The 26,419-nt window shown below is 58.2% G+C and overlaps 2 protein-coding genes across 11 annotated transcripts in view; one reads left to right on the forward strand and one right to left on the reverse strand.

The window, feature by feature from the left end:
• The window catches only part of CRBN (cereblon), a 25,059-nt gene extending 15,756 nt beyond the window's left edge, over positions 1-9,303 (forward strand). For all 3 annotated transcript variants that reach the window (XM_051831910.2, XM_051831908.2, XM_051831909.2), the window contains exons 6-11: positions 6,107-6,169; positions 6,960-7,044; positions 7,333-7,448; positions 7,657-7,721; positions 8,015-8,146; positions 8,697-9,303. In XM_051831910.2, the coding sequence (XP_051687870.1) occupies positions 6,107-6,169; positions 6,960-7,044; positions 7,333-7,448; positions 7,657-7,721; positions 8,015-8,146; positions 8,697-8,877 (642 nt within the window). In that variant the 3' untranslated portion in view covers positions 8,878-9,303. The remainder of the gene's footprint in view (positions 1-6,106; positions 6,170-6,959; positions 7,045-7,332; positions 7,449-7,656; positions 7,722-8,014; positions 8,147-8,696) is intronic.
• Positions 7,717-25,856, reverse strand: TRNT1 (tRNA nucleotidyl transferase 1). Of its 8 annotated transcripts, none has more exons than XR_011379687.1 (9): positions 25,379-25,465; positions 24,015-24,169; positions 19,703-19,896; positions 15,639-15,777; positions 13,415-13,541; positions 11,943-12,136; positions 10,612-10,865; positions 10,226-10,501; positions 7,717-9,126 (listed from the first exon to the last, which is right to left on the reverse strand). XR_011379687.1 is itself a non-coding variant. In XM_008273607.4 (9 exons), the coding sequence occupies exons 2-8, from the start codon at positions 24,145-24,147 to the stop codon at positions 10,252-10,254; spliced, it is 1,368 nt and encodes a 455-aa protein (XP_008271829.3). In that variant the 5' UTR covers positions 24,148-24,169; positions 25,724-25,856; the 3' UTR covers positions 7,717-9,126; positions 10,226-10,251. The 8 variants fall into 8 exon arrangements, 6 of the variants coding, with proteins under 6 accessions (XP_008271829.3, XP_069907338.1, XP_002720670.3 ...); XR_011379686.1 differs by having other exon boundaries at positions 19,631-19,896; XM_008273607.4 differs by lacking the exon at positions 25,379-25,465 and adding an exon at positions 25,724-25,856 and having other exon boundaries at positions 10,226-10,506; positions 19,631-19,896.
• Positions 25,857-26,419: the final 563 nt, after the last annotated feature.

Here is a 26,419-nt window from a genome sequence, read left to right on the forward strand (position 1 = left end):
TCAGCACCGTCCCCGTGACCTCAGTGTGTGTCAGCACCCTCCCTGTGACCTCAGTGTGTCAGCGCACCCTCTCGTGACCTCATTGTGTGTCAGCACGCTCCCCGTGACCTCATTGTGTGTCAGCACGCTCCCCGTGACCTCATTGTGTGTCAGCACGCTCCCCGTGACCTCAGTGTGTGTCAGCACGCTCCCCGTGACCTCAGTGTGTGTCAGCACGCTCCCCGTGACCTCAGTGTGTGTCAGCACGCTCCCCGTGACCTCAGTGTGTGTCAGCACCCTCCCGTGACCTCAGTGTGTGTCAGCACCCTCCCTGTGACCTCAGTGTGTCAGCGCACCCTCCCGTGACCTCAGTGTGTGTCAGCACGCTCCCCGTGACCTCATTGTGTGTCAGCACGCTCCCCGTGACCTCAGTGTGTGTCAGCACGCTCCCCGTGACCTCAGTGTGTGTCAGCACGCTCCCCGTGACCTCAGTGTGTGTCAGCACGCTCCCCGTGACCTCATTGTGTGTCAGCACGCTCCCCGTGACCTCAGTGTGTGTCAGCACGCTCCCCGTGACCTCAGTGTGTGCCAGCACCCTCCCGACGCACCGCCTGCTTCCGCAGTGCAGAGCCCTCCCTACACCTACTCCACACAGGCCCCTGTGAGAGGGACTGGTGCTCGCTCTCTTTGGGCTCTGAGGTTACTCGCTGCTCCTGCCGGTCTGGCCCTGCTGGGCAGGGAGAGGCTGAGCCCTCGGTGGGGGGGGGGGGGGGGGGACAGTGCCCTCCCACCTGCTCTCCAGGACTTTAGAGGTTGCTCAGGGAGAGACAAAGACTGTGATTTCTTTCCTCTTCCTTGTGTGGACGGATCCATTCTGTCTGGGACGTTTCGCTCTGCACGCGATTCTTGGGTCTGTGTCAGTTCAGAGCCGTGCTGCTGTCTGGAGACTGTGCCCTGAGGAGGGCTCGTCTGACCACGTGGTCCCCACAGAGGACCCTGTGCCCAGGTGACTGGTGAAGGCAGCGGCGTGGGCGAGCTGGGTCAGAGTTCCTCCTGGTGCCCGCAGCCAGTGGTCGCCGCTTGCCTTTATCTTCGCTTCAGGAGTTCTCTGCTCAGGAGGTGTGGTGTTTCTTGCTGTGTGAAGTGCTTGGCCCACTTCCCACGCTGAGCGGGGCCCGTGGTCTCTTCTGCCACGCGGATTTCATGACTTCTCTGTGGGAAGCTCCGGTCCGTTTGGAGTCGATGCTGGTGCGTCGGGTCCATCCTGGTGCGAATCTGTTTTTTCCAGGTGGCACCCACTGCGCCATTACTGTTTTCTGAAACATCTGCCTCTGAAGTGCCGTCGAGACCCTGTGCTGAGCACCTGCTGGGCTGCACTGTGTTTGCCAAGCATCCTGCTGACAGCTGCCAGTCTCATTTTGTGACCCCCTTTCTTACATTTCCATGGCACGCAGTGATGAACTTTTCCTCACGGTTTCAATGTCTGCTTACGGTGTTTTGTTTACTTTTAAAGATTTTTTGTATTTATTTGAAAGGCAAAGTTACAGGGAGAGAGAGGGACAGAGAGAGAGGTCTTCCATCCACTGTTTTGTTCCCCAGATGGCTGCAAAGGCCAGGCTGGGCAGACCGAAGCCAGGAGCTTTTCCCTGGTCTCCTGTGTGGGTGCAGGGCCCAAGCGCTTGGGCCATCTGCTGCTGCTTCCCCAGGCACATCAGCAGGGAGTCGGGTTGGAAGTGGAGCAGCTGGGACTGCAACCGAAGCGCATATGGGATGCTGGCGTCACAGGCGGTGGCTTTACCCGCTGCGCCACAGCGCCGCTCCCTGCTGTGGTCTGCAGGTGCTAGGCTCTGAGAGCCAGGGGCTTCCTCGGGCAGGCTCTGTGTGCACCTGCCTTGAGCTGACGAGCCTCGGGGTGGGCAAAGGGCCTGTGTTGCACTTCCGTTCTTGGTGTGAAGCAGGCCTCTGGTAGAGGAAAGGAGGACGCACGCTGCTGGTGGTGACGTGTCTGGGTGCGTTCCTTCTGCCGCTAGGCTGCTGTTGGGTTTACTGACAAGGAGCGCCTGCAGTCAGCGCGCAGAGGGAATCCTGAGAGTGAGCGAGCTCTGTGCTCAGCTTTCCCTGCCACCATTCCGGCTCCCTGCACGTCACAGACCCACCTGAGGGCGCCGCACGTTTCCTGAACGCCCTCCTCGGGAGGTGGAGCTGAGGCCATGGTCATGGTGACGGCGCTTACAGGTGGGGACTGTGCTGGCTGTCATGCGGTCAGCATTGTTGCTGGGGCGGTTCTGCCCAGTGCTGTGAGTCCTGTCCCAGGTGCAGAACCCCCCTCAGTCAGCGCTGGACGCCCAAGCCACTGGTCAGCACTGACGCTGTCTTGGAGTTTTCTGTAGTAAGTCGTGGTGTTTATGGACTGGAGCGGTGTCGCTGGATTGCTAGAGCTCATCTGTGCTACCAGACACCAGACGAGAGATGCCCGCTGTGCTGAAAGCCAGCTGGGACTCGAACTCGAGACTGCTGTGGGGACTTAAGTTCTGTGTTTTTGGTGTGGTTGTCTTCGCTTTGTATGATGAGCTGAGCCAAGCACACTGCACACAGTGAGGCAGCAGTGAGCTTCTTGAATTGACGTCATCAGTTAGAGTGTCAGGGTCAATCAGGTGCGCTGTAGGGCGGAGCCTGGGACCTAGACCCAGCAGTCGCTTGCTCGCGGGCGGAAGCTGGCCCAGCCTGCACACCCTAGTCTCTTCATGGCTGGCACTCATTGATTGTTGGATGAGTTGTTTGGACATCTTTATAGTGACATAGATGTCAAGTGAAATAATTCTGTGTACTTTTCATACTACAAAAGTGATCATTCTAACAAATAAAAGTAGTTCGTAATGTCTTAATTGGGATCAGCCAGACTGAAACTGTGTGTGAGATTTTTGTCATTTTGTGATTCTCAGATTACTGAGCTGCTTCCCAGGGAAACGTGAGCTTGCAGGGCAGCAGTGTGGGTCGGGTCCCTTGTTACTTTCCTGACACCAGCGCTCCCATCTTCACGGTGGGAATGGCAGGCCGGCGGCTGTGACCCTGGGCAGGACACCCCCCCTCCCCGCCTGTTCCCACGTCTCTAAAGCGGAGGTAATCACAAGTCCAACAAGTGTTCTTGGAACTTGTTCGAAATCCTTGGGCCAGTGTCGCAGCTCACTAGGCTAATCCTCCACCTGCGGCGCCAGCACTCCGGGTTCTAGTCCCAGTTGGGGCGTCGGTTCTGTCTCAGTTGCGCCTCTTCAGTCCAGCTCTCTGCTGTGGCCAGGGAGTGCAGTGGAGGATGGCCCAAGTGCTTCGGCCCTGCAACCCATGGGAGACCAGGAGGAAGCACTTGGTTCCTGGCTTCAGATCGGCGCAGCATGCCGGCCATAGCAGCCATTTGGAGGGTGAACCAACGGAAGGAAGACTTTTCTCTCTCTCCCCCACTGTCTTAACTCTGCCTGCCAAAAAAAAAAAAAAAAAAAAAAATCCTTGGCAGATGTTAGTGGCTGCCACTGCTATGACCAGGTAGGTGTGCCCGCGTTAATTCTGTAACTGAACTGGACAGTAAGCCTTAGCATTAGATGTCTTTTGTTGGAGGTATGCAGGGCGGGCCCATGTCAGCTGGAATCACTCCTGAGCAGGTTTTGGGAGGCCACTGTGTTTTCAGATCAGTCCGTCCTCTCTGGTGTAGCAGTTTCTGAACCTCCGGAAGTAAGTTCGTGTGCCTTGAGAAGCAGCTCCAAGGTCAATACCTGGGCCTCCCCTTGCCCAGCGTCCCTGGGAAGGCTCGAGTCTGAACTTGTCATACTGTTGGCTGAGCTGGGGGAGCCCTGGGTGTGATGTGGGCGGCAGGGTGGACAGCGCCGCCCCCACCCTCCCTCTCTGCCCAGTCACTGGGGTCACACGCAGGACTAGGTCGTCCCTCTACCTGGCTGCAGCCCCCCTGCCACTCTTCTGCTCTCCTGAGTCCCTTCTGACTTTCCTCTTTGCCTCCGGTGTTGTGCCCCTCACGTGTCAGCCTTGGCACACTGTGGGATTGGGTTTTTGAGAAAACTGGACACTGTGTATTCTGGCCCATGTGGTGGTTCTGGGTTGCTGTTACAAAGGTCTCCTCGCCCACCCTGTATTCCTGATGACTGACGTCCAGGCTGTTCCCTGTTGGCTGCTCTTAATAGCACTGATGCAGTGTAGCAGTTCAGGCGTACTTTGTGTCCCTCACACTTGTCTCAGATATTTTGGTTGTTTTTGCACACCTTTATGACGCGTCATGTACCAGGAGGAAACAGACTGGAGATGTTCTGTCCACCGGGTCACTCCCAGATGTTGGCAGTGGCCAGGGCTGACCAGTCCAGTCTGATTCTCCCACACGGCAGCAGGGCCCAGGTGTCTAAGCCGTCACCTGTGCCTGTAGGTCATCAGCAGGAGCTGGGATTCACAGCGGGCTGAGCTTGGACACTGAGAGGGGTGCAGAGTCCCAAGGGGCACTGAAGCCACTGTGCCACACACCTGCCCTACACGTTTGTTCTTGGAAACTGAGCTTTGGGTTAGTTAAGATTTGTTTATTTGAATCTCAGAATTACAGAGAAGAAACTTCCATCCGCTGGTTCACTCCCCAATGGCTGGGCCAGGCAGAAGCCAGGAGCCAGAAGCGCCATCCAGGTCTCCTTTGGGTGCAAGGGCCCGAGTACACGGGCCATCTGCTACTTCCTCACACGCATTAGCAGGGAGCTGGAGCGGAAGCAGAGCAGCCAGGACTCAAATCAGTACCCATAAGGGTGCCATCGCAGCACACGGTGGCTGGGTTTCATTTTTTAAAATTTATTTTTAAGGTTTATTTTCTTGTTTGAAAGGCAGAGTTACAGCGAGCAGCGGTGGGGTGGGGTGGGTGTGTGTGTGTGTTCCATCCGCTGGTTCACTCGCCAGATGGCCGCAGCGGGTGGAGCTGCACTGATCCGAAGCCAGGAGCTTCTCCCATGTGAGTGCCGGGGCCTTCCCACTGCTCTCCCAGGCACTGCAGAGCTGGGTCCCGGCAGTCAGTGCCGCGTCCCCCGTGAGCTTACAGTGGCACCGAGAACTGCCTCTGCCCAGTGACCTCCCGGTCCTCACAGCTGTGATGCGGAGGCAGACAGAGCTAGGCAAGTGGGGTTATCCAACAAAAGTGTAGAATGTAAAAGCTTACAGAATGATGTCAATACTTGTATGCAGCTGTACGATATGGTTAAGTATTTTCAGAGATTATAAAATTAGTGTTTGTTAAGAAAGCAGTGGGGGCTGGCACTGTGGTGCAGCAGGTTAATGCCCTGGCCTGAAGCACCGGCATCCCATATGGCACCAGTTCTAGTCCCAGCTGCTCCTCTTCTGATCAGCTCTCTGCTGTGGCCTGGGAAAGCAGTAGAAGACGGTCCAGGTCCTTAGGCCCCTGCACGCACATGGGAGACCTGGAACAAGCTCCTGGCTCCGGATCAGCGCAGCTCCGGCTGTTGTGGCCATCTGGTGAGTGAACCAGCAAATGGAAGACCTTTCTCTCTTTCAAATAAATAAAATATTTAAAAAAAAAAAAAAAAAAAAAGGCAATGTTGACTAAACTGAGGGTAGCCCAGTGTTGACTAAATTGAGGGTAGCCCCGTGTGCGCAGGGGTGGCCGAGGCCTCCACTTGGGAGCCCTGTGGCTTGCTCACTGGCTCGCGTGCAGCAACCCGTCCTGGAAGCTCGCTCAGGGGCCATGTTGACCTTGACTTTGCCATGTTTCTGCTCCTTCCCCATGGGCGGCTCTGCTTGGGTACCTGGGTGTTTGGGATTGGACTGCTGTGGCCTGCAGTGTCCAGCACAGTGACACAGGTGTGTGTGTCGAGCACCAGGCTACACCATACAGCCTGGGTCTGGTGTAGGCTGTGCGAGCAGGGAGCTGTGTACACACACACACACGCTGTGCTCTTAGCATGCTGAGGCCACACCCCCCATTTGTGGTGCGGTGCTGAGCGGTTGCGTAGGTGTCAGCGTACGAATGTGCTGTTGCCAGACTTAGCCATGCTGACTTCAGGTTAGAGAACGTTCCCGTAGGTCAGTCGTTTCCTCGTGTTCTTGTTGCTACTGGACTTCTTTTTTCTCTTTTCAGAGAAAGTTTCATTGTGCAAATCTGACTTCGTGGCCTCGCTGGCTGTACTCCTTGTATGACGCTGTAAGTAAGTTTCCTTGAACGCCTGCGTCTCCGGGCATGTCGTAAGCAAGCGTGGATCACCCAGAGCTATTTTACTCTCAGAACTAACACCCTTGGTTACCTGTGAAGTAGAGCAGGCGGCACTCAGATCCTGCTGGGAACGGGGGCCCACCCTGGGTTTCTCCACAGTTGCTTGTTGTCTGTGACTTAGAGACGTCAGGGTGTTTCATGGATTTGAGATTTTGCTGGGTCAAGTGGGAATCACGCTGAGAATAAGAGGGTCCTCACGATGGTTTGGTTTTGATTTTCTCTAAACAAGTTCACTGCATTTCTGCTCCTCACTAGCCTACTGCCTGAGGCATACACAAGGGGTGGGTCCTGCACCCAAGTTACCCATGAGGCACTGCCTGTGTGCAGACTTCGCTGCAGGGCAGACGCGGGGAGGACCTGAGAAGAGTGGTGGACGCTGGGTTTGAGCTCAGGTGCCGTCCTGTATTCTGCGGCCCGGGGCAGAGTTGTTCCCTGAGCACCTGGCTGCTAGGGAGAGCAGCTCTGCTGTGTCCGCGAGGCAGCCTCCTGGGAAACTGAACAGAGGGCTCCGAGCACTTGGGACGGTGACCCTGGGCTCTGCTGGCAGCAGCTTCCGAGCCTCCCACAGACAGTGCACAGAGTCTTAGAGGACACTCACAGGCTGTCCGGGCGTCTTCAGGACCACCACGAGGAGACGCGGGTGGCTGAGGACTTGGGAGCTGAGAAGCTGATGGTCAATTCTGATAGGCTTGTGAATTTATCTTGGCTTCTTTCAAACAAGGAAACGCTTATGGATAGAATCAAGAAACAGCTCCGTGAATGGGATGAAAATCTAAAGGACGATTCTCTTCCTTCAAATCCAATCGGTATGAAGCTTGTGGTGTGTGAAATACATTGTTTTTCACGGATTCGGGAAAGCACACGCATTTCCTTTGCCAACCGAGTTAACGTGTGGTAAAGCTCGTGTGGAGTCCTCCGGCTCTTTACGGGCCAGTTCCTGGACTTCGCGATTTGTAAAATAAATCCAAATTCATGTGTAGTTTAAATGACATTTGCAAAAACAAGTGTGGGAAATTAAATGTGCATTGTGGAAGCCCTGTGAAGAGGGGGCTGTTTCCTGACTCAAACCTGTGAACTCTACCGTGTCTTCTAAGATTTTTCTTACAGAGTAGCTGCTTGTCTTCCTATCGATGATGTATTAAGAATTCAGCTCCTTAAAATCGGCAGCGCTATCCAACGACTTCGCTGTGAGCTCGACATCATGAATAAAGTGAGTGCGTGCGTGTGCGTCAGACTGTGACAGCTTACGGCTCAGCTCCCAACACACGGAGCAGCCAGCGTGAATGCACTCCCTGCCCGCGTGCACATTATCCCAGAGGGCAGTCATCCTTCAGTCTGAAAGGAGAGTGACGCAGATAGAGACGTTTTGATCAGCTGTCATTACAGGAGAATGATAATTTTCTCAACTTTGTTTTTAGTGTACTTCTCTTTGCTGTAAACAATGTCAAGAAACAGAAATCACCACCAAAAATGAAATATTCAGGTAAAGACTTTTATTTTCAGTGATTTCTGGATGTATTTCCCACATCCTGAGTATTCAGTGTTGGGCACGGTCCTCTTCCTGGTGGGTGATGGAGGGGCCTGTGCACAGGAAGTGACCCCCCACTCCCATCCTTCCTGCTGGCACTGTGGTTTGAGCAGGGCTTAGCTCTGCAGAGCCCCTGGTTCCACTGGAAGTCTAACAGCCCCGCATATCAGAGGAGAGCTGCTGACAGTGGACAGTCCAGGCTTCCGGCTCCGCTGTCATTCATTCTGGTTTCCTGTGGGTTTTTTCAGTTTATCCTTGTGCGGGCCGATGGCCGCCTACGTGAACCCCCACGGCTACGTGCACGAGACTCTCACCGTGTACAAGGCTTGCAACCTGAACCTGATTGGCCGGCCTTCTACAGAGCACAGCTGGTTTCCTGGGTAACACCTTACTGCTTTAAATCCCAGAGTGCTAAGCAGAACTGCTACAGTTATAATTAAAGACAGTGTAGGACACAGCACAGACAGCTGGACACTAGCCACGCTCCTGAAGTCAGGGAGAAGGAGGAGTGCAGCTGATGACCTTGCGACCTGGGGACCCAGTCTGTCCTCTCAGCCGTAGATGGTGGGAGGGAGGCACTTGTGACTATGCATGTAGGGCTTAAACCTCAAGTTCTCCTGTGAATACCACCATGAGGGCTGTGCAGCTAGGGGAGGACTGGCAAGGTCAGTGACCTCACGTGCCAAGACCGCAATCCAGGAGGAAAGCCCTCTTAACAAGGTGGCTCCTAATAGAAGTGGCAGGAAGTTAAGTACAGCTTAAGAGGTTTGTGGGAAAACGAAATTACACATAACAGATTGCAATACAGATGAGAAAACCTTTGGGCTCAGAGAATGCAGAGCTCCTAAATCCTCTGCAGCTCGGCTGATGCATGTAGTAGGCTTGGGATCAGAGACGTGTGTGCGTGGCTGACCGCTCTTAACTTTGCAGGTACGCCTGGACGGTTGCTCAATGCAAGATCTGTGCGAGCCACATCGGATGGAAATTCACAGCCACCAAGAAAGACATGTCGCCTCAGAAGTTCTGGGGTTTAACTCGATCCGCTCTGTTGCCCACAATCCCAGACACGGAGGATGAGCTGAGCCCAGACAGGGTGATCCTTTGCTTGTAAACAGAGGCGGTAGGGGTAAAGTCACTAACAAATTGGTGTTCGCAATCAGATCTGCTGTCTCCCCTAGAGCGTACGGTTACGTCAGCACACTTGGGACAGACAGATGCACTCCAGGCACACACGAGACCCTACCTACGTAGCTCGGGGCCGTCGTCCGGTGGGCTCTGCTGTGCTGGGCAGGAAGAGATGGCTCCGTGTTGCTGTAGACAGCCAGGGTAAGCCAGGTGCCAAGCACAAGGTGTGTCCCTTCTGGAAGGCAAGGTGACAAATGCTGTTTTAAATGGACTTCTTTTTCAGTTTCCTTTCGCTTGTCTGATACTAATTTGTAAATTTTGAAAATACTAAAGAGTAAGATATGTCATGTGAACCCCCAAATAAAGTTTCCATTTCCTGTGTTGGTTAGTGACAGCACAGCACCCGTCCCAATGACAGCCCTGTTTATTGTCTGTAAGTCAGCTGTTAAACCTGAACCTGTTCTTTGAAAGTCATGTGAAATACTGCTCTTACAGGCTGTGTCACACCCTAGCTGCTTCACACACTGACCAAAAGATCCAACCAGGAAAAATGTTGATTCAAGTACAGCATCAGGACGACACTAGATGGTCCTTTCTGCCCTCAGAAGGCTGTGCTGGGCGGCCCTGGCGGTCAGTCTGACCCTAACCCACCTGCAGTGTGCGGTACCACTTCCAGGGCTCAGTGGCCGATGCCCTCTACTAGCACCTGCTAATAAAATGTTCACTCCCTCCAACGCGCGTGTGTTACTTACAGGTGTGATTCAGACCAGCAGTCGCCCGCGGCCCCCGTTTTAGGCCCCTACAGGCAGACCTTAGAGAGACATCGATACGAAGGCACTTCAGGACGTCCCTGTCACCTGGCTGTGAGAACTGTCTGCTGCCATCAGCACTGCCTCACGCATAAGCAAACACAGCTTGTGAAAAGAGCTTGAACTTTTTGCACGGAAATAGCCCCGTACTTTGACCTGCATCTTCCCTTGAGCTTTCTGAAGCCCTCTCACACATGCCTCCTGGGATGAGGGCCGCAGCGAAGCCCCTCGTTGTTGACTTCCCTCAGGAGCCTGGACGCAGCTTGCTGGGCTCCATCCTGCTGTGGGAGCTCCCCCACGGGCACGGGGTCTCACACTCTACTTCCCTTCCAGGTTTACATCTATTGTGCAGGTGAGCTAAGAGCTCACCACACGGTGCCTACATAAGCTCAGTGGCAAACCTGAGTAAGCGTGTCAAACAAGGATCAGGTTCAGTGATGTCTGTCCCGCGAGAGGAGGCGGGCGTGCAGAACCTCGGCTCCCCAGCCGAGCGCCGGGCTGGGCAGAGAGCAAAGTGGTTCTTACCAGGCCCCTTCCGGCGGCGGGCGCCCTCAGCCTTCCGTCTTCCTGATGGAGCTGAGCAGCTCCTCCTTGTCCATCTGGTAGCCGCTCTTCTTCCACCGGGCTCGCAGCTGCTGCAGGAGCGCCCCGATCTCTCTTCCCGAGGAGACGCCCTCCTTCCTGAGGTCATGGCCGCTCACGGGGAAGGGGGGCACGGACCAGCCCCGCATCTGCTCCAGCAGCCCGTGCTCGCCCTGGTACTTGAGCAGCTCACAGACGCGCGCAGCAGCATCCGGCTCCCTGCACTGGCCACACACGAGAACGCCGCCGAGTCACGCGCTGGGGCTGCCACGGTGCACCCGCCCACCGCCCACCCACCACGGCCGCTCCCACACTGGCTGTGCACTCACGTCTATGACGAAGTCCTGGTACGGCCGCAGTGACTCGGAGCTGTCGGCTGCTCTAACTAAGTCCTTCCTGTTTTTAACTATAAACAAGCCAAGGTTCTTCTCTTCCTTTGAAATCTTCAACCTCAAATCCAGTTTGGTGACATCATCTTGTGCTTTGAATAACGAGGCCAAGACTGTCATTGGCTTCGGTGAAAAGCCTTCAACGTTCTTAGTGACTTTGTTAAATTCTTCTAAACTCGCACTGGCAGGTAAACCTGTAGGGACAGAGGCGTTTTCCACCTGTTTCTAGAGGGAACCAGTGTTTGTGCCGAAAGGCATGTGGCTGGACACAATGCTGGTCCAGTCTGCTACACCCCAAATGAACCACCGCTGCCTCCGTGCTGTCCTCTGCCGTCACGCTCAAAACCTAGAGGAGGCCAGCGCTGCGGTACGGCGGGTAAAGCTGCCGCCTGCAGTGCCGCCACCCCATATGGGCGCCAGTTCGAGTCCCGGCTGCTCTTTGCTATCGCCTGGGAAAACAGTAGAAGATGGCCCAAGTCCTTGTGCCCCTGCACCCACATGGGAGACCTGGAAAAAGCCCCTGGCTTTAGCCTGGCACAGCTCCGGCCATTGCAGCTGACTGGGGAGTGACCCAGCAGATGGAAGACCTCTCTCCCTCTGCCTCTTCCTAACAGGCCTGCCTCAGCAGGCGGCAGCGGGCACGTGGTGTCACTCGCGAGGGACCCTCTCCCGTCACCACTCCTGAGTGTGCTGCAGCACCAGGTGACAGCACCCCATCCCCAGTGTAACCTCTGAACCACCACTGTTTTGGGGGTGCTGACTGAAACCTCCCTGGAGCTTGCCTACGTGAAGCTGTTATGAACGTGCCTGAAGCACTGTGTGTGACCCCTGGACGACGCAGTGGGCAAACAGCCTTTTTAGATCACAACCTGACCCCAAAGTCTGGTGTCTTGTAAAATGTCCCATGTCGGGGCCGGCGCTGTGCCTCACTAGGTTAATCCTCTGCCTGCGGCGCCGACATCCCATATGGGCACCGGGTTCTAGTCCTGGTTGCTCCTCTTTCAGTCCAGCGCTCTGCTGTGGCCTGGGAGGGCAGTGGAGGATGGCCCAAGCCCCTGCATGGGAGACCAGAAGAGGCACCTGGCTCCTGGCTTTGGATCGGCACAGCGCCAGCCGTGGTGGCCATTTGGGGAGTGAACCAACAGAAGGACGCCCTTTCTGCCTCTCTAACTCTGCCTGTCAAAAAAAAAAAAAGTCCCACGTCCCCACTACAAATTCCTCAACTACATGACGCAGACACTGTCGACTAGTGGTTTACACGGCGGCCTCACCGATGTGCGGGGCCACGTGGAGATCGTAGATGAGGTGAACCAGGTGATGCACGTGCCTTCCGGTCAGAATCTTCTTCAGCTCCACCCAAATCCTCTCCCCAGATATTCCGGCCAGGCCGTGTGCGTTCTCTGCGATTGCTTCCAAGGTCTCGGGATCATGCTCCCCGGGTTTCTCCACGACTCTGCCGTAAAACCTACAGGAAAGCATCTTTGCGGTGACTGGCTGTTACCGAGAGAACACAGGGCGCCCTGAGCCGGCTGCTACCCCCAGGACACGTGTGCTGACACGGGGCGCCCTGAGCCGGCTGCTACCCCCAGGACACGTGTGCTGACACGGGGCGCCCTGAGCCGGCTGTTACCCACAGGACACGTGTGCTGACACGGGGCGCCCTGAGCCGGCTGCTACCCCCAGGACACGTGTGCTGACACGGGGCGCCCTGAGCTGGCTGTTACCCACAGGACACGTATGCTGACACGGGGCGCCCTGAGCCGGCTGCTACCCCCAGGACACGTGTGCTGACACGGGGCACCCTGAGCCGACTGCTACCCCTAGGATACGTGTGCTGACACGGGGTGCCCTGAGCCGGCTGCTACCCACAGGACACGGGGCGCCCTGAGCCGGCTGGTATCGACAGTTCACGTGTGCTGACACGGTGCGCCCTGAGCCGGCTGTTACCCACAGGACACATGTGCTGACACGGGGCACCCTGAGCCGGCTGTTACCCCCAGGACACGTGCGCTGACACGGGGCACCCTGAGCCGGCTGGTACCGACAGGACACGTGTGCTGACACGGGGCGCCCTGAGCACGCCCGACCACGGAGATAGCGCGCTAGACACAGACAGGATGGCTCTTCATGAGGTCAAGCACAGCACCTAACCATCCAGGTGGGGTGCACGCTCACTCCGCTGTGAGGACGCCCACATCAGAATGTCACGCAGCCCTCGGGAGGCAGGGTATGGCTCTCGTAACTAGGCTTCTGCCACCCACGTGGGAGACCTGGACTGAATTACCAACCGCAGGCTTTAGCTGGTCCCGGCCTTGGCCACTGGGGCCCCTCGAGGAGTGAACTTGTCAACAGCTTTGTCTCTACCTTTCAGATTAAATCTCTCCAACCCCTACTCTGCACCGGCCGAGTTCTACCTACGTGCCTGCGCTCGGCCACTGGCCCTGCACCACTGTGCCGTGAGGCATCAGCCGTCCCGGGCCGCCTCCCACAGCTGCGGGGCGGCAGATTCGTGCTCAGAGCACCCCACAGGGCCTGGCTGGTGGTGAGCATTCAGGCCTGGCGTCCAGTGACAGGGGAGAACAGGCGCTGGACTCACAGCTCAGCTGCAGAGGTCACGCCCACGTCTCAGAGGCCCAGCGTCCCCTGGACACAGACACTGTACCTGCACAGCAACCGTCCGGCTCCGGCGATGACGCCACAAATGCTATTTATTTGTTTTAAAGCAAGTTTTAAACATTCTTACCTGAAATATCTTAGAATCCGAAGATAATCTTCTTGTATTCTCTGTTTGGCCTGTCCAACAAATCTAACTTTCTTATTTTTTAAGTCTTCATAACCATTAAAGTAATCAAATAAGGTGCCATCAAAACCTATTCATCACAAAAGAGAGAGAGAGAATCTGTCAGCAGATAAGAATCTGAACACAGGAGAAAACCAGCTACAGTTCTTCCCTTCAGCAAGGGAGGAAGGTACAAACCAGTCACTAGCAGGAATCCTTAGCTATCCGACGCAAGATGAAATCCAAGGCTGCACTTGGAACGGCAACTAGAAAGGTTACAGCTCCCAGGACAAAGGAACATAGGCCAGACCTGGTGACCTGGGGCAAGCGAGAGGAAAACAGACCATGCGATCGCCAAGGTAACAGGAAATGAACCGGGAAGGGGCTGGTGTTGCGGCGTGGCGGGTAAAGCCCCCGCCTGCGACGCCAGCATCCCCGACGGGCACCGGCTGCTCCACTTCTGCTTCAGCTCCCTGCTACCTCGCCCAGGAAAGCAGCGGAGCATGGCTCAAGAGCTTGGGTCCCTGCCCCCGCACGTGAAGCCAGGCTGAATTTCCTGGCTCCTGGCTTCAGGCTGACCCAGGCCTAGCCACTGTGGCCATTTACGAGTGACCCAGTGGATGGAAGACCTGTCTCTCTAACTCTGCCTTTCCAATAAATAAAACAAGTCTTTAAAAATAAACAAAAACAAAAACACTCAATTACCCCAAAGCAACAAACATGGGTAAGCTTATAACTTCCTGCTTAGCCAGTTTTGCTTAGAAGCTGCAGATTCGGGTCAGCTTTGCGGCCCACTGGGTTAAGCTTCACCTGCGGTGCCAGAAGCCCACGTGGGCACTGGTTCACGCCCCAGCTCCCTCTCGCCATCTCTTCCTTCTGAATAAATACATCTTAAAGCAGACAAAAACCCTCCAGATTCAATAAGACACCAGCAGAAAATGAAGAGAAAATTAAGTCAACACAAATATGAACCCAAAGTAGCGAACCCCTAGCGGGTACTCAGCCGTCACCCACCTCCGTGAGGCCCCGCTCCTCGCTGAGCCTGCAGAGGCCAAGGTCTTTCAGCAAAGAAGAGAGAGATTTGGGGAAAAAAAATTTTAAAAAAATGAAAAAGCAAAACGAAGGGTTTGGGAAGCCACGTAACAACTACAAATGTCAAAACCATGAATGCCTGAGCCCAGACGCTTGACAACAACCCAGAGGCTGGGCTGGGCGTCAGCACTGCAGAGAACTGAGACGCGAGGACGGTGTCCTGGGAGGGGTGCGCAGCAGCCGCTGGGAAGGCTCGAGTCCGGCGGGTGCTGGACAGGGCCTGGGCCCAACAACGGCGCAGCAAACGTCAGGACAGAACCAGCGCCAGTGCGAGGAGCCCCCATCCCACTGTACTTCCAAACCATGCTGATCACACAGCGTCTCTCAGGCTGTGTTCTCGGGGAAGCCAGTCAGGACAACGTAGCTCCACCATGTCCAACAGTTCCCACTGAGCTGAACAAGCAAACGTGCACGGGTGCCCCCTCACGTGCCTAGCACCTCGTAAGCACCCAAGAACGGTGCCTGTCGTCGGTGCGGTGAGCTGAGACCCAGCCCCGGCCGACAGCCTCCCCTCCCAGGGCAGCCCCTCCTGCCCCAGCCTCACAGGGTGGTGTGCCCCCGCTTCCCTAATCCAGTCTGAAACACAGAGGGCGTGGCACCAAGGCGCCTACCGGCACGCAGCTGCTCACCACTTCATTAATCCACAGTTCACCTGACCTAGCAAGCAGGTGCCACCCTCCTGGCCAGCACACTGATTACGGCCGAATCCCAGCACTGCGGTGAGGCGGAACCTCGGCTCACACACACGCAACTGAAGGGGTGCCGATGTCACTCACCAACGCGCACCCGGACGCCACGCGAAGGGACACGTGTGCACACGGCGGGGCAAGCACAGGGACAGCACCAGGCGTGCCCGTGCCTGCACAGGTGCACACACGCGTTCCTGTCAGACACTCAGGGCTGACACGGCTGGAGGTAGCACCGTCCCACCACGCGCTCAGGCGCTGCTCTAGGCACTGAGCATTCACTCCCTTAACCCTCACGACCACCCCACCAAGGAGCGCGTCAGCACCGCCAGTGCAGCCGGTAGGTGACAGCGCAGGGACCCCCACGTGACCCACGCACGGCCCTGTCCCGCCCGAGCTGTCTCCCTTACCCAGGAACATGGAGTTGATGGTGAGGTCCCGGCGCTCAGCATCCTTCTGCCAGTCGGTGGTGAACTCCACCTCGGCGTGCCGGCCATCAGTGGTAACGTCAATGCGCAGTGTGGTGATCTCGAAGTTCTCTTCATGCAGCTGCAATCAGACACGCAGGCTGTCACCAAGCACTCTGTGGTGCCACCTGCACTCAGAAACCAAGTCTGTCTCCGCTAGGGCCTGACCGGGGGTGTCCTGCATGTCTTCTGAAGGGGAGCGTCAACCAGCCCACAACTAAGTCACACAGGAGGAGCACACAGCCAAAGACGGAGCCCACGAGGGACATTTAAACAGACACCACTGCCACCGACATCGAATCCTAAGAGCAAGGGCCTCCGACACGCGCTGTGTCCCGACTGCCCGTTCAAACCAGGCTGCTCTCTGGAACACGGCCAAGCGCAGTCTGCAAGCTCCGGGTTTCGGTTCCGGCAGCAGGTGCCGAGCAGGGAGCCGCCACTCTAGCCCACGCACGCTGCCTGTCCTGGCAAAGACGGCTGGGGAAGTCGCGTGGGCACATGACAGAGTGACACGCGTGGTCAGCCTCGACCACGAGAAGCATCTGTACACGCAGACGGACGGAGAACGTTCCAGCTGCCCAAAAGCAGGGACAGAGAGCACGGCACTTAGGGACGACAGCGGACGCCCCGGACTCCCGGCAGGAGACTGGACTCGGGACGCGGAAGCAGAGGAGGGTCACTGCACAGCCCCACACCGCTGCCCTGGTACCAGCGCTGTCTCTGATCACTACAGAAGCCCAGCCCCCCTGAGGGCAAAGCAAAGCAAACACCTGAGAGTCCCTGCTACACCTCCCCGTCCCAGTGCCTCCCGACCCAGGCAGAAACCCAGCGCTGACCCCTCTAGGAGAGCAGAGCCCCCAGTCACCAGACATGGGGCCCCAGGGACAGAGATCACGTCACAAAAAGACAAGACTCGGGGACACCAACCCGCCCCCGACTGCTCCCCCCTGACGCAGCACTCGGGGTTCTTCCCTGGCAACGGCCGCGGGGGACTGCACTTCACCCCTGCTGCAGACACCTCGCACACAGAACAGCATCAGCCACAGACCGACATTCAAGGGAAGCCAGCCAGAGACAGGAGCTGCTCAGGGGGGCCGGCCCTGGGCAGCAGTGGGTGACGGCGCCACCTGCCTGAGACGCCAGCATCCCACACGGGCAACAGCTGCAGTCCCGGCTGCTCCACTTCTGATCCAGCTCCCTGCTAATGCACCTGGGAAAGCAGAGGAGGACGGCCAAGTGCTTGGGCCCCTGCACCCACGTGGGAGACCCTGAAGGGGCTCTTGGCTCCTGGCTTCGGCCTGGCCCAGCCCTGCCATTGTAGCCATCTGGGGAGTAAACCAGCAGATCGAAAATTGATCTCTCTCTCCCTCTGCCTTTCAAATAAATAATTTTTAAAGAGATTTATTTACTTGATAAGCAGAGCTACATAGAAAGGAGGAGAGGCAGACACAGAGCAGTCTCCCATCCGTTGGTTCACTCCCCAGATGGCTGCAATGGCTGGAGCTCTGCCAATCAAAAGCCAGGAGCCAGGAGCTTCTTCCGGGTCTCCCACGTGGGTGCAGGGGCCCAAGGACTTGGGCCATCTTGCACTGCTTTCCCAGGCCACAGCAGAGAGCTGGGTCAGAAGTGGAGCAGCCAGGACTTGTCCAGTGCCCGTATGAGATGCCGGCGCTTCAGTGGTGACTTTACCCCCAACACCACAGAGATGGCCCCAAATAAATAATGAACAAAAAAAGACAAGCTCTGAGGAAGCAAACATCAAAGAAATACAGCTGATGCCCCACTGGGAATCAGACACTACACCTGACACAAGCAAAGTCAGCTTTCAAAGAAACACCACACGGAGGTCAGAGTGGACGGCACCCACGCGGGAGATGGGAAGAGGCTCCCAGCTCCGGACACATAGCTCTGGCCCTCACAGCAACGGGGATGAGCCAGCAGAGATGACCTTTCTGTCTCTCCCTCACTTTCTGTAACTCTGTCAAATGAATAAATAAAATCTTTACTAAAAATGAAAAGGATTACTGAAAAGCAGTAAGCAGAGGGTAATGCACCACCAAAAAAGAAATTTCTTTCCGTAAATGCTGTGCACACTCAGTGTGCAGGTGCACACTCACATGGAGGTGCCCTCGCATAACAGAGTGCACACTCGGCGTGCGGGTGCACACCCACATGGTGGTGCCCTCGCATAACAGAGTGCACACTCGGCGTGCGGGTGCACACTCACGGCAGCGTCCTCACATATCACAGTGCACACTTAGTATGCAGGTGCACGCTCACGGCAGCTCCATACATAACACAGTGCACACCCTGTGTGCCAGGTTCACACTCATGGCAGTGTCCTCACATAACACAGTGCACACTCAGTGTGCAGGACTCACGGCAGTGTCCTCACATAACACAGTGCACACTCACGGCAGTGTCCTCACATAACACAGTGCACACTCAGCGTACAGGGTGCACACTCAGTGTGCAGGTCCACACTCACACAACAGTGTCCTCACATAACACAGTGCACACTCGGCACACAGGGTCCACACTCACACAGCAGTGTCCTCACATATCAAAGTGCACACTCACGGCAGTGTCCTCACATATCACAGTGCACACTCAGTGTGCAGGGTGCACACTCAGTGTCCTCACATAACACAGTGCACACTCACGGCAGTGTCCTCACATAACACAGTGCACACTCAGCGTACAGGGTGCACACTCAGTGTGCAGGTCCACACTCACACAGCAGTGTCCTCACATATCACAGTGCACACTCACGGCAGTGTCCTCACATGTCACAGTGCACACTTGGCACACAGGGTCCACACTCACGGCAGTGTCCTCACATGTCACAGTGCACACTCACGGCAGTGTCCTCACATATCACAGTGCACACTCGGCACACAGGGTCCACACTCACACAGCAGTGTCCTCACATGTCACAGTGCACACTCACGGCAGTGTCCTCACACATCACAGTGCACACTCAGTGTGCAGGGTGCACACTCAGTGTCCTCACATAACACAGTGCACACTCACGGCAGTGTCCTCACATATCACAGTGCACACCCACAGCAGTGTCCTCACATAACAGTGCACACTCAGTGTGCAGGTCCACACTCACACAGCAGTGTCCTCACATGTCACAGTGCACACTCGGCACACAGGGTCCACACTCACGGCAGTGTCCTCACATGTCACAGTGCACACTCACGGCAGTGTCCTCACGTAACACAGTGCACACTCGGCACACAGGGTCCACACTCACACAGCAGTGTCCTCACATGTCACAGTGCACACTCGGCACACAGGGTCCACACTCACGGCAGTGTCCTCACATGTCACAGTGCACACTCGGCACACAGGGTCCACACTCACGGCAGTGTCCTCACATGTCACAGTGCACACTCAGTGTGCAGGGTGCACACTCGGCACACAGGGTCCACACTCACACAGCAGTGTCCTCACATGTCACAGTGCACACTCACGGCAGTGTCCTCACACATCACAGTGCACACTCAGTGTGCAGGGTGCACACTCGGCACACAGGGTCCGCAGAGCGTAAATCCGCTCAGCAGCGTCCTCGGCCCTCACCTGCTCACTTCCCACTCTGAGCCGAGCGGCTCCGTGGCACGTGCCCTACACAGGTGTGTGGCACAGCAGGCCAAAGCCCTGGTCTGCAGCGCCAGCATCCCATATGGTGCCGGTTCGAGTCCTGGCTGCTGCACTTCCAGTCCAGCTCTCTGCTATGGCCTGGGAAAGCAGAAGAACATGGCCCAGGTCCTAGGCCCTGCACCAAGGACCCTGGAAGAACCTCCCGGCTCCTGGCTTTGGATCGGTGTAGCCACAGCCATTGCGGCCATCTGGGGAGTGAACCAGCGGATCATAGACCAACTTCCCTCCCTCCCTCTCTCCCCGCCACCGCCTCTGCCCCCTCTAACCCTGCCTGTCAAACAAACGAATCTTCTGGAGACAGCAGCATCCAGCGCCGCGCAGCGTGCCGGGCCGCTCACCCTGGCCGTGACCGTGCCGTGCTTCTCCCCCTTGTTGTTGATCATGCGGACCCCGGCCGCCTGGAACATCTGCTTCATCTGCGCGGGGGTGGCGGTGGTGGCAAAGTCCACGTCCTGCGGCTTCACTCCAGCCAGCAAATCCCGCACGGCCCCGCCCGCAATCCTCAGCTCATGGTTCTCTCTGACAAACAGCTCTGCGGGACAGGAAAAGCGTGTCAGTCACAGAAGAGCTCCTAGCCCACCACACGCCCGCCTCACGGGGCCCTCTCCCAGCCACCGACACACAGCTGGAACTCAGGAGGCACCGAGTCCCTGTTAGTCACACACTAACGGTGATGAGGGGAGGAGCCTTGACCCGAGCATGGGTGTAGACAGGGATGCGGCAGGCCCACCTGTTGCAGCGTGTGCCCTGCACGTGGCTCTTCTGAGCCGTGGCTGCGAAGCCAGAGGTGGCCCAGCCCTGCGTCCTGCCCCTGCCACCCTCCAGCCGCCCCAGACGGCTCTCTTGGGACTACGCGAACTAAACAACCTCCCCCCCTCCCTCCGCACATGTCACCAGTCACAAATCGCCGACTAGCACACCCTCCCACGACGCCCAGGGTTCTCTCCGGCCTGCGGCACCCGCACAGCCAGGAACAGGGCCCAGCCTGGGTGCCCAGGCCCCTGCGCAGCACGCGGACACGGCACCCCCAGCAGGCCCGGCACCCACTCGCACTCAGCTCGCACGCCCACGCCTCCCCAGCTTCGGTGCTGTCTCCCCCACGCCTCGCCCTCTGCTCTCCTGAACCCCAGCACCCTTCTGCAGGCTCCGAGCCAGGACGAGCTGCGCCGGCGAGTCCTGCCCGCCTCCACCTCCACCCTGCAGGAAAAGCCGGCTCTCCTGCCCTCCTCCCCAGGTCCCAGCACGGGCGCTCCAAACACACCACGGAAGTGCAATCCACACATCACGGAAGTGGAATCCACACGTCACGGAAGTGGAATCCACACACCACGGAAGTGCAATCCACACATCACGGAAGTGGAATTACAACTTCGCTTTGGTGCAAACCTTGAAACCCAGGCACACAGGGGTTTTCTCCAAGTCCAGGGAATACGCACGAGGAAACCTGCACGGGAATGGGTTCCACAGCTTTGTGGTAACAAACCTCTCTCAATTCCATCTTCCACAGACTGTGCGAAGCCCCCACTAAAAGATCTTTAACGCAGGAGCCACGTCTCACACCGCAGGGGCAGGCGTTTGGTGCAGCCGTGGGGACACTGCTTGGAACGACTTCCTTCCACGCCGGCACACCTGGGGACAAGTCCCACGCCTCTGCTTCCAATCCACTGCCTGCCAATGCACATCCCGCGAGGCAGGTACCGGCACAGGTGGTCAGGCCCCCGCCAGCCCCGTGGGAGGCATGAACTGAGGTCCCAGCTCCTGGCTGCGGCCAGGCCCAGCTCTGATACTGCAGGCATCTGGGGAGTCAACCCGTACGCCTCTGCCCTTCAAATAAAACTAAAATACATAAAATTTACAATAAAATGGAAAGTCAGCTATGTCAGTGCAGAGCCTACCGCCCTGTCACTGACAGAGAGCCTGGTCCAGGGGAGACGCTGGAGTCTCAGGGCCGCCCTCACTCACCTCCCCCTCCAGGGCCACAGCAGTCTCCCTGGGTCTGGCGTCTGCAATCCAGACGCAGGGGTCTAAGTCGCAGGCAACCGAGCTACACAGCTGCCCCTCCGGCCGAGCCTCCACCGCGTCCACTCCAAGCAGCCGTAGCTGGCCTCCAGGACCAATTCCTGCCCCACCCCTGGCTAAGCTTCGCCTCACGCTCTCTCTGACCCGAGTTCTCCCGGCAGGTTCCCCTGCAGCACTGCTGGTGAGGGGCTCTCCCCAAAGCACCATCCCAACTCACTCAGGCACTCGGCCGCTGGCCGCCACCTCCCTGGTGCTGAAGCAGCCACACACAGGGACGTGGCCACACGGTCAATCCGTGCTCCACTGCGCACCACGGTCTGGCCTCTTCCTCTCGCCCTTTGTTCTCAGTGCCGCTCGTGACCACTCACGCCCCCGTCTGGCCCTGCTGGCTGGCTGCCCGACAGACATCCCAACCCCACGCTCAGTGACTGCTCGGGAAGCCTCCCTGAAGGTGAACGCCAGGGCTGCCAGCAAGCACCTGGGCGCACACGCATCGCACCAGGGGCTGCCAGCAAGCACCTGGGCGCACACGCATCACGCCAGGGCTGCCAGCAAGCACCTGGGCGCACACGCATCACGCCAGGGCTGCCAGCAAGCACCTGGGCGCAAACGCATCGCACGGAGGCTGCCCCTCCGCCTGTCTCCCCAGCACTAGGGTGCAAGTGCAGACTTACTGGCCTGTGCACCACCCTGGCCCACCTGAACGGCCATCCAGCTACCAACGAAAGCTGGGGACCCTGCCACCGAGGCACCCCCTGGAACACCCACAGCTCACCCAGGCGCCCCCTTCAAGTCCCAGTCCTGCTTCCTGCTACCGCAGACCCTGGGAGGCCGCAGGTGCCGGCCCACGCTGCTGAGCCCGACACCTGCCTGGAAGATGAGCCCAGCCCCAGGAGCTACAGGAACTGGGCCATGAATGAGTGGGTGAAGACCCTTCTAATTAAATAAATAAGCACTAAAAAATCTGCAGCAATGTTAAACCCACGTTGGAAAGTCTTTTTTGTTTGTTTTACCTTGAAATACCAGGTTTATATTCACTGGACCCCACTTTAGAAAGCAGGACGGCAGGCTGGTGTTGTGGCACAGCGCGTCAAGCCGCCGTGTGGAGAACCAGCGTCCAGCAGGAGCACTGGTTCAAGCCCTGGCTGCTCCACTTCCAATCCAGCTCCCTGCTAATCTGTCTGGGAAAGCAGCGGAAGATTCCCCAACTGTATGGGGCCCTGCCATCCAAGTGGGAGACCCGAATGGAGTTCTGGGGTCCTGGCTCAGCCTGACCCGGCCCTGGCTGCTGCGGCCACGTGGGGAGTGAGCCAGCAGATGGAGGATCTCTCCCTAACTCGGCCTTTACAACAAAGAAGAAATCTTCTAAAAAAATAAAAGAAAGAAAAAGACAACAGGATGGTCAAAGCTGAATCACAGGTAAGCACTGTTTCAAGATTCCCACGCTGGCTTCTGTGAAATAAAATTGTAGGTTCAAAGTCACTCAGCAAATTAACTGTATTTCAAAATGGAATCCAGAACTGAAAATATCTTAGTCATAGTTTTGATTAGCTCTATCATTAAACCATTTCAAAAAATACTTCACAGTTCAGGACACTTAGGGGGCCGGCACCATGGCACAGTAATCCTCCACCTGCTGCGCCAATCTGGAGCCAGGAGCTTCCTCCTGGTCTCCCATGGGGTGCAGGGCCCAAGCACTTGGGCCATCCTCCACTGCCTTCCCGGGCCACAGCAGAGAGCTGGACTGGAAGAGGAGCAGCCAGGTCTTGGAACCGTGGAACTGGCACCCACATGGGATGCTGGTGCTTCAGGCCAGGGCGTTAACCCGCTGCGCCACAGCGCCGGCCCCTCTGTCTCTTCCTCTCACTGTCTGTAACTCTACCTCTCAAAAACATACAAAAAAAATCTTAAAAAAAAAAAAAAAAAAAAAAAAGGACACTTCGATACAACTCAGTAAGGTACACACGAAGGCACTTTGAGAAGTTCATGGGCTGGCGCCGTGGCTCACTTGGTTAATCCTCCACCTGCGGCGCCAGCATCCCACTCTCTCACTCTCTGTAACTCTACCTCTCAGATAAATAAACTTAAAAAAAAAATTCATGGAAAACAGAATTGAAAAGTAAATTTCTTCTACCGCAAAAAGATTAGAAATTCACCTATAGTTCTTTCACAAAACGCACCGTCCACCTGTGAACTTCTCAGTTTCCTATCTGCCCGTGTGGCACAGCAGAAACACAGACCCAGCTTTCCAAGGACCCTGCAAGCTACACACACAGAGAACGCACCACTGAGGGCTCCCAGATTTACCTCAATTTTAAGTGTGAAACTCGAGAAACAGAAGGGAGCGAGCTTGGTTATGAACTGGGCTCCCAACTCAGACTGCCAAGGCCACAGCGCAGCTCTGCTGTCGCTGCTGGGGGTACACAGGCAGGGCCCAGGGGCCAGGGCCAGCCCCTCCTGGGGAGGGGGCCCTCAGCACAGCAGGGCCCTAGTTAGGGCCCTGTGCTCCTCCAGCGGGAGACCTGGCCTCAGCACAGCAGGGCCCGCCCTCCCGGCCACCGTGAGCTCCTTGGCAGGTGCTGTGTGGCCCCCAGCCAGGGCTGCACAGGAGCCCAGGCCCCCGCGCCTCACCTGTCAGGCTCTTCAGCCCTTCTGTGAACAGCGACTGGAACTCCGGGGACTGCACCTTCATGGTGAAGAGGCGCAGCCTGCTCCAGGTGCAGCTCAGCGCCGGCCGGTGCCAGGGCCGCAGGCACCTCAGCATCGGGGCAGTCACCGGCGTCCTCCTGCGGAACAGCGAGGGAAAGCAAGGGTCACACCTTAGGGAGAAATCCACCCGCTCGCCCAGCGACACCCGCAGGTGTCTGCCCGGAGCACCTGCCACCTGCGAGTTCCCAGTTCCCACAGCCACCCTCAGGGACCCCTCCCTCCTTCCCTCCCCCTCCCCCTGCAGATCCTGCAGGCACCACCAGGCACCCCAGGAAGGACACAGGAGGGTTCCTAAGGAGAAGCGGGCGCTGGGACTCTGGGAGAGAAAGAGGGGGGCCCAGGAGACAGATGGGCGGACAGCTGGGCTCCCGCGGGGGCCTGGAGGGGAACACAGAGTCCTGAGAGATACGGGGGTCAGGACAGGTGGGGTCCGTCGGGGGCCTGGAGGAGAACACAGAATCCTGAGAGATACGGGGGTCAGGACAGGTGGGGCCCCGTGGGAGACCTGGAGGAACGAACGCAGGGGGAGTCCCAGGAGACACACACGGGGGTCAGGACGGGGGTGCCTGTCGGGGGCCTGCAGGAGGGCAGAGGGGGAGACCCAGGAGAGAAATACGGGGGTCAGAACAGGTAGGGCCCGTCGGGGGCCTGGAGGGCAGGGGGAGCCCCAGTAGATACGGGGGTCAGGACAGGTGGGGCCCGTCGGGGGCCTGGAGGAGCGCAAGGGGAGCCCCAGGAGAGACGGGGGGTCAGGACAGGTGGGGCCCGTCGGGGGCCTGGAGGAGCGCAGGGGGAGTCCCAGGAGAGATATGGGGGTCAGAACAGGTAGGGCCCGTCGGGGGCCTGGAGGGCAGGGGGAGCCCCAGGAGATACGGGGGTCAGGACAGGTGGGGCCCGTCGGGGGCCCGGAGGAGCGCAGGAGGCGTCCCCACGAGACAGTCGCGGGGACCCCAGCACAGCAGGGAGGCCCGGGAGCAGGGGAACAGAGGTTCACAGGGGGAGAGAGACTTCAGTGGGGGCAGCGCTTGCGGCCCCACCAGGCCTCGCGGGAGGCTGACCGCTCGGACAGACCGCGGCCCTGACGCCCCCGGCCCTGGCTAAATTCTATCTCGCCGGCCGGGCAGCCCCCCGAGCTGCCACCTGGCGGGACGAGATCCCCGCGACTCTGCCCGGGCCCGGCGGACGCCCGCGCTCGCGTCCCCGCCTGCCCGGGGTCGGGGCCCGCGTGGAACAGGTCAGGACCGGACAGGAAACCAAAAGACCCGACCTCACAGGACGCGGCTCACCTGCACGCCGCCGCCGCCGCCGCCGCCGCCGCCGCCGCCGCCACAGCGCGCACTTCCGGGCGGAAACGCGCTGACGTACCGCAAGCACGCCGGCCGCAGCCAATGGGAAGGAGCGAAGGGTCGTGGGCGGGGCCTGGGCTTGTCCCCGCCCCCGACGCACGCCGGCCGCAATGAGAAGGGGCGGAAGGCCGTGGGCGGGGCCGGGGCTGACCGCGGCCCGGAGCCTGGCGCGCCTGCGCGGCACGTCGCTGCTCGGACCCGGGGCGCCTTCCGCACTATGCAAACACCGTGGCCCCGCGTCCTGGGTGTCGGCGGCCGCCTGCTCCACACCGATACTGCCCTCACCTTCGAGCCTGCGCAGAGGAGCCCACACCAGCTCAGAACCGCAGGCGGCGTCCGGGCTCGGGCCGCGTGCTCCCAGCACACCCGGCCCGGTGGAGCCGGCGGCGCGGGCCGGCTCGGGCCGGCTCGGTCCGGCTCGGTCGGGTTTCCACCGGCGGCCCTGTCCGGATGCCCCGCAGGTGGATCGCGGAGCCCGGGTTGGAGTCCTGGAAGCCCGCGCGTGGCGGCGGGGCGCGGCACGGCCGCTGGCCCCGCACCCCGGGACAGCGCGGCCTGGGAAGGCAAGCCCGACCGCCCGGCCGTGGGCGCCCCGGGGTGCGGGACCCCGGCCTGCTGGGCGCCCGGTGCAGAAGCCAGCGTGCGGCCTCCTGCGGAGGTCGTGGGCGGCGGGGCCGGCCCAGCGCTGCGGGAGTCGAGCGCGGGTGACGCATTTCCGTGGACTTTTTGAAGACCCCGCCTATGTGTATGTGGCTCTGAAGTTTGTTTTTGCACCAAAATAAACGGTTCACTTTTCCGTGAACGCTCGAAGCCCCCTCGTGTTCATGCATGTGCGTGCATGGAGGATTTCTAATACACTGAAAGTACGTTGACGTGAAACGGGAAGTCAGCACCGCGACTGTGCACTAGCACTGAGCGACAGTGCTGTGAACAGTGTAACTCCAGGGCACTGTAGCGACGCGGAAAAATCCTAAAAACTTC

This window comes from Oryctolagus cuniculus, chromosome 10, assembly GCF_964237555.1.
Source record: "Oryctolagus cuniculus chromosome 10, mOryCun1.1, whole genome shotgun sequence".
Classification (NCBI taxonomy): Eukaryota; Metazoa; Chordata; class Mammalia; order Lagomorpha; family Leporidae; genus Oryctolagus; species Oryctolagus cuniculus.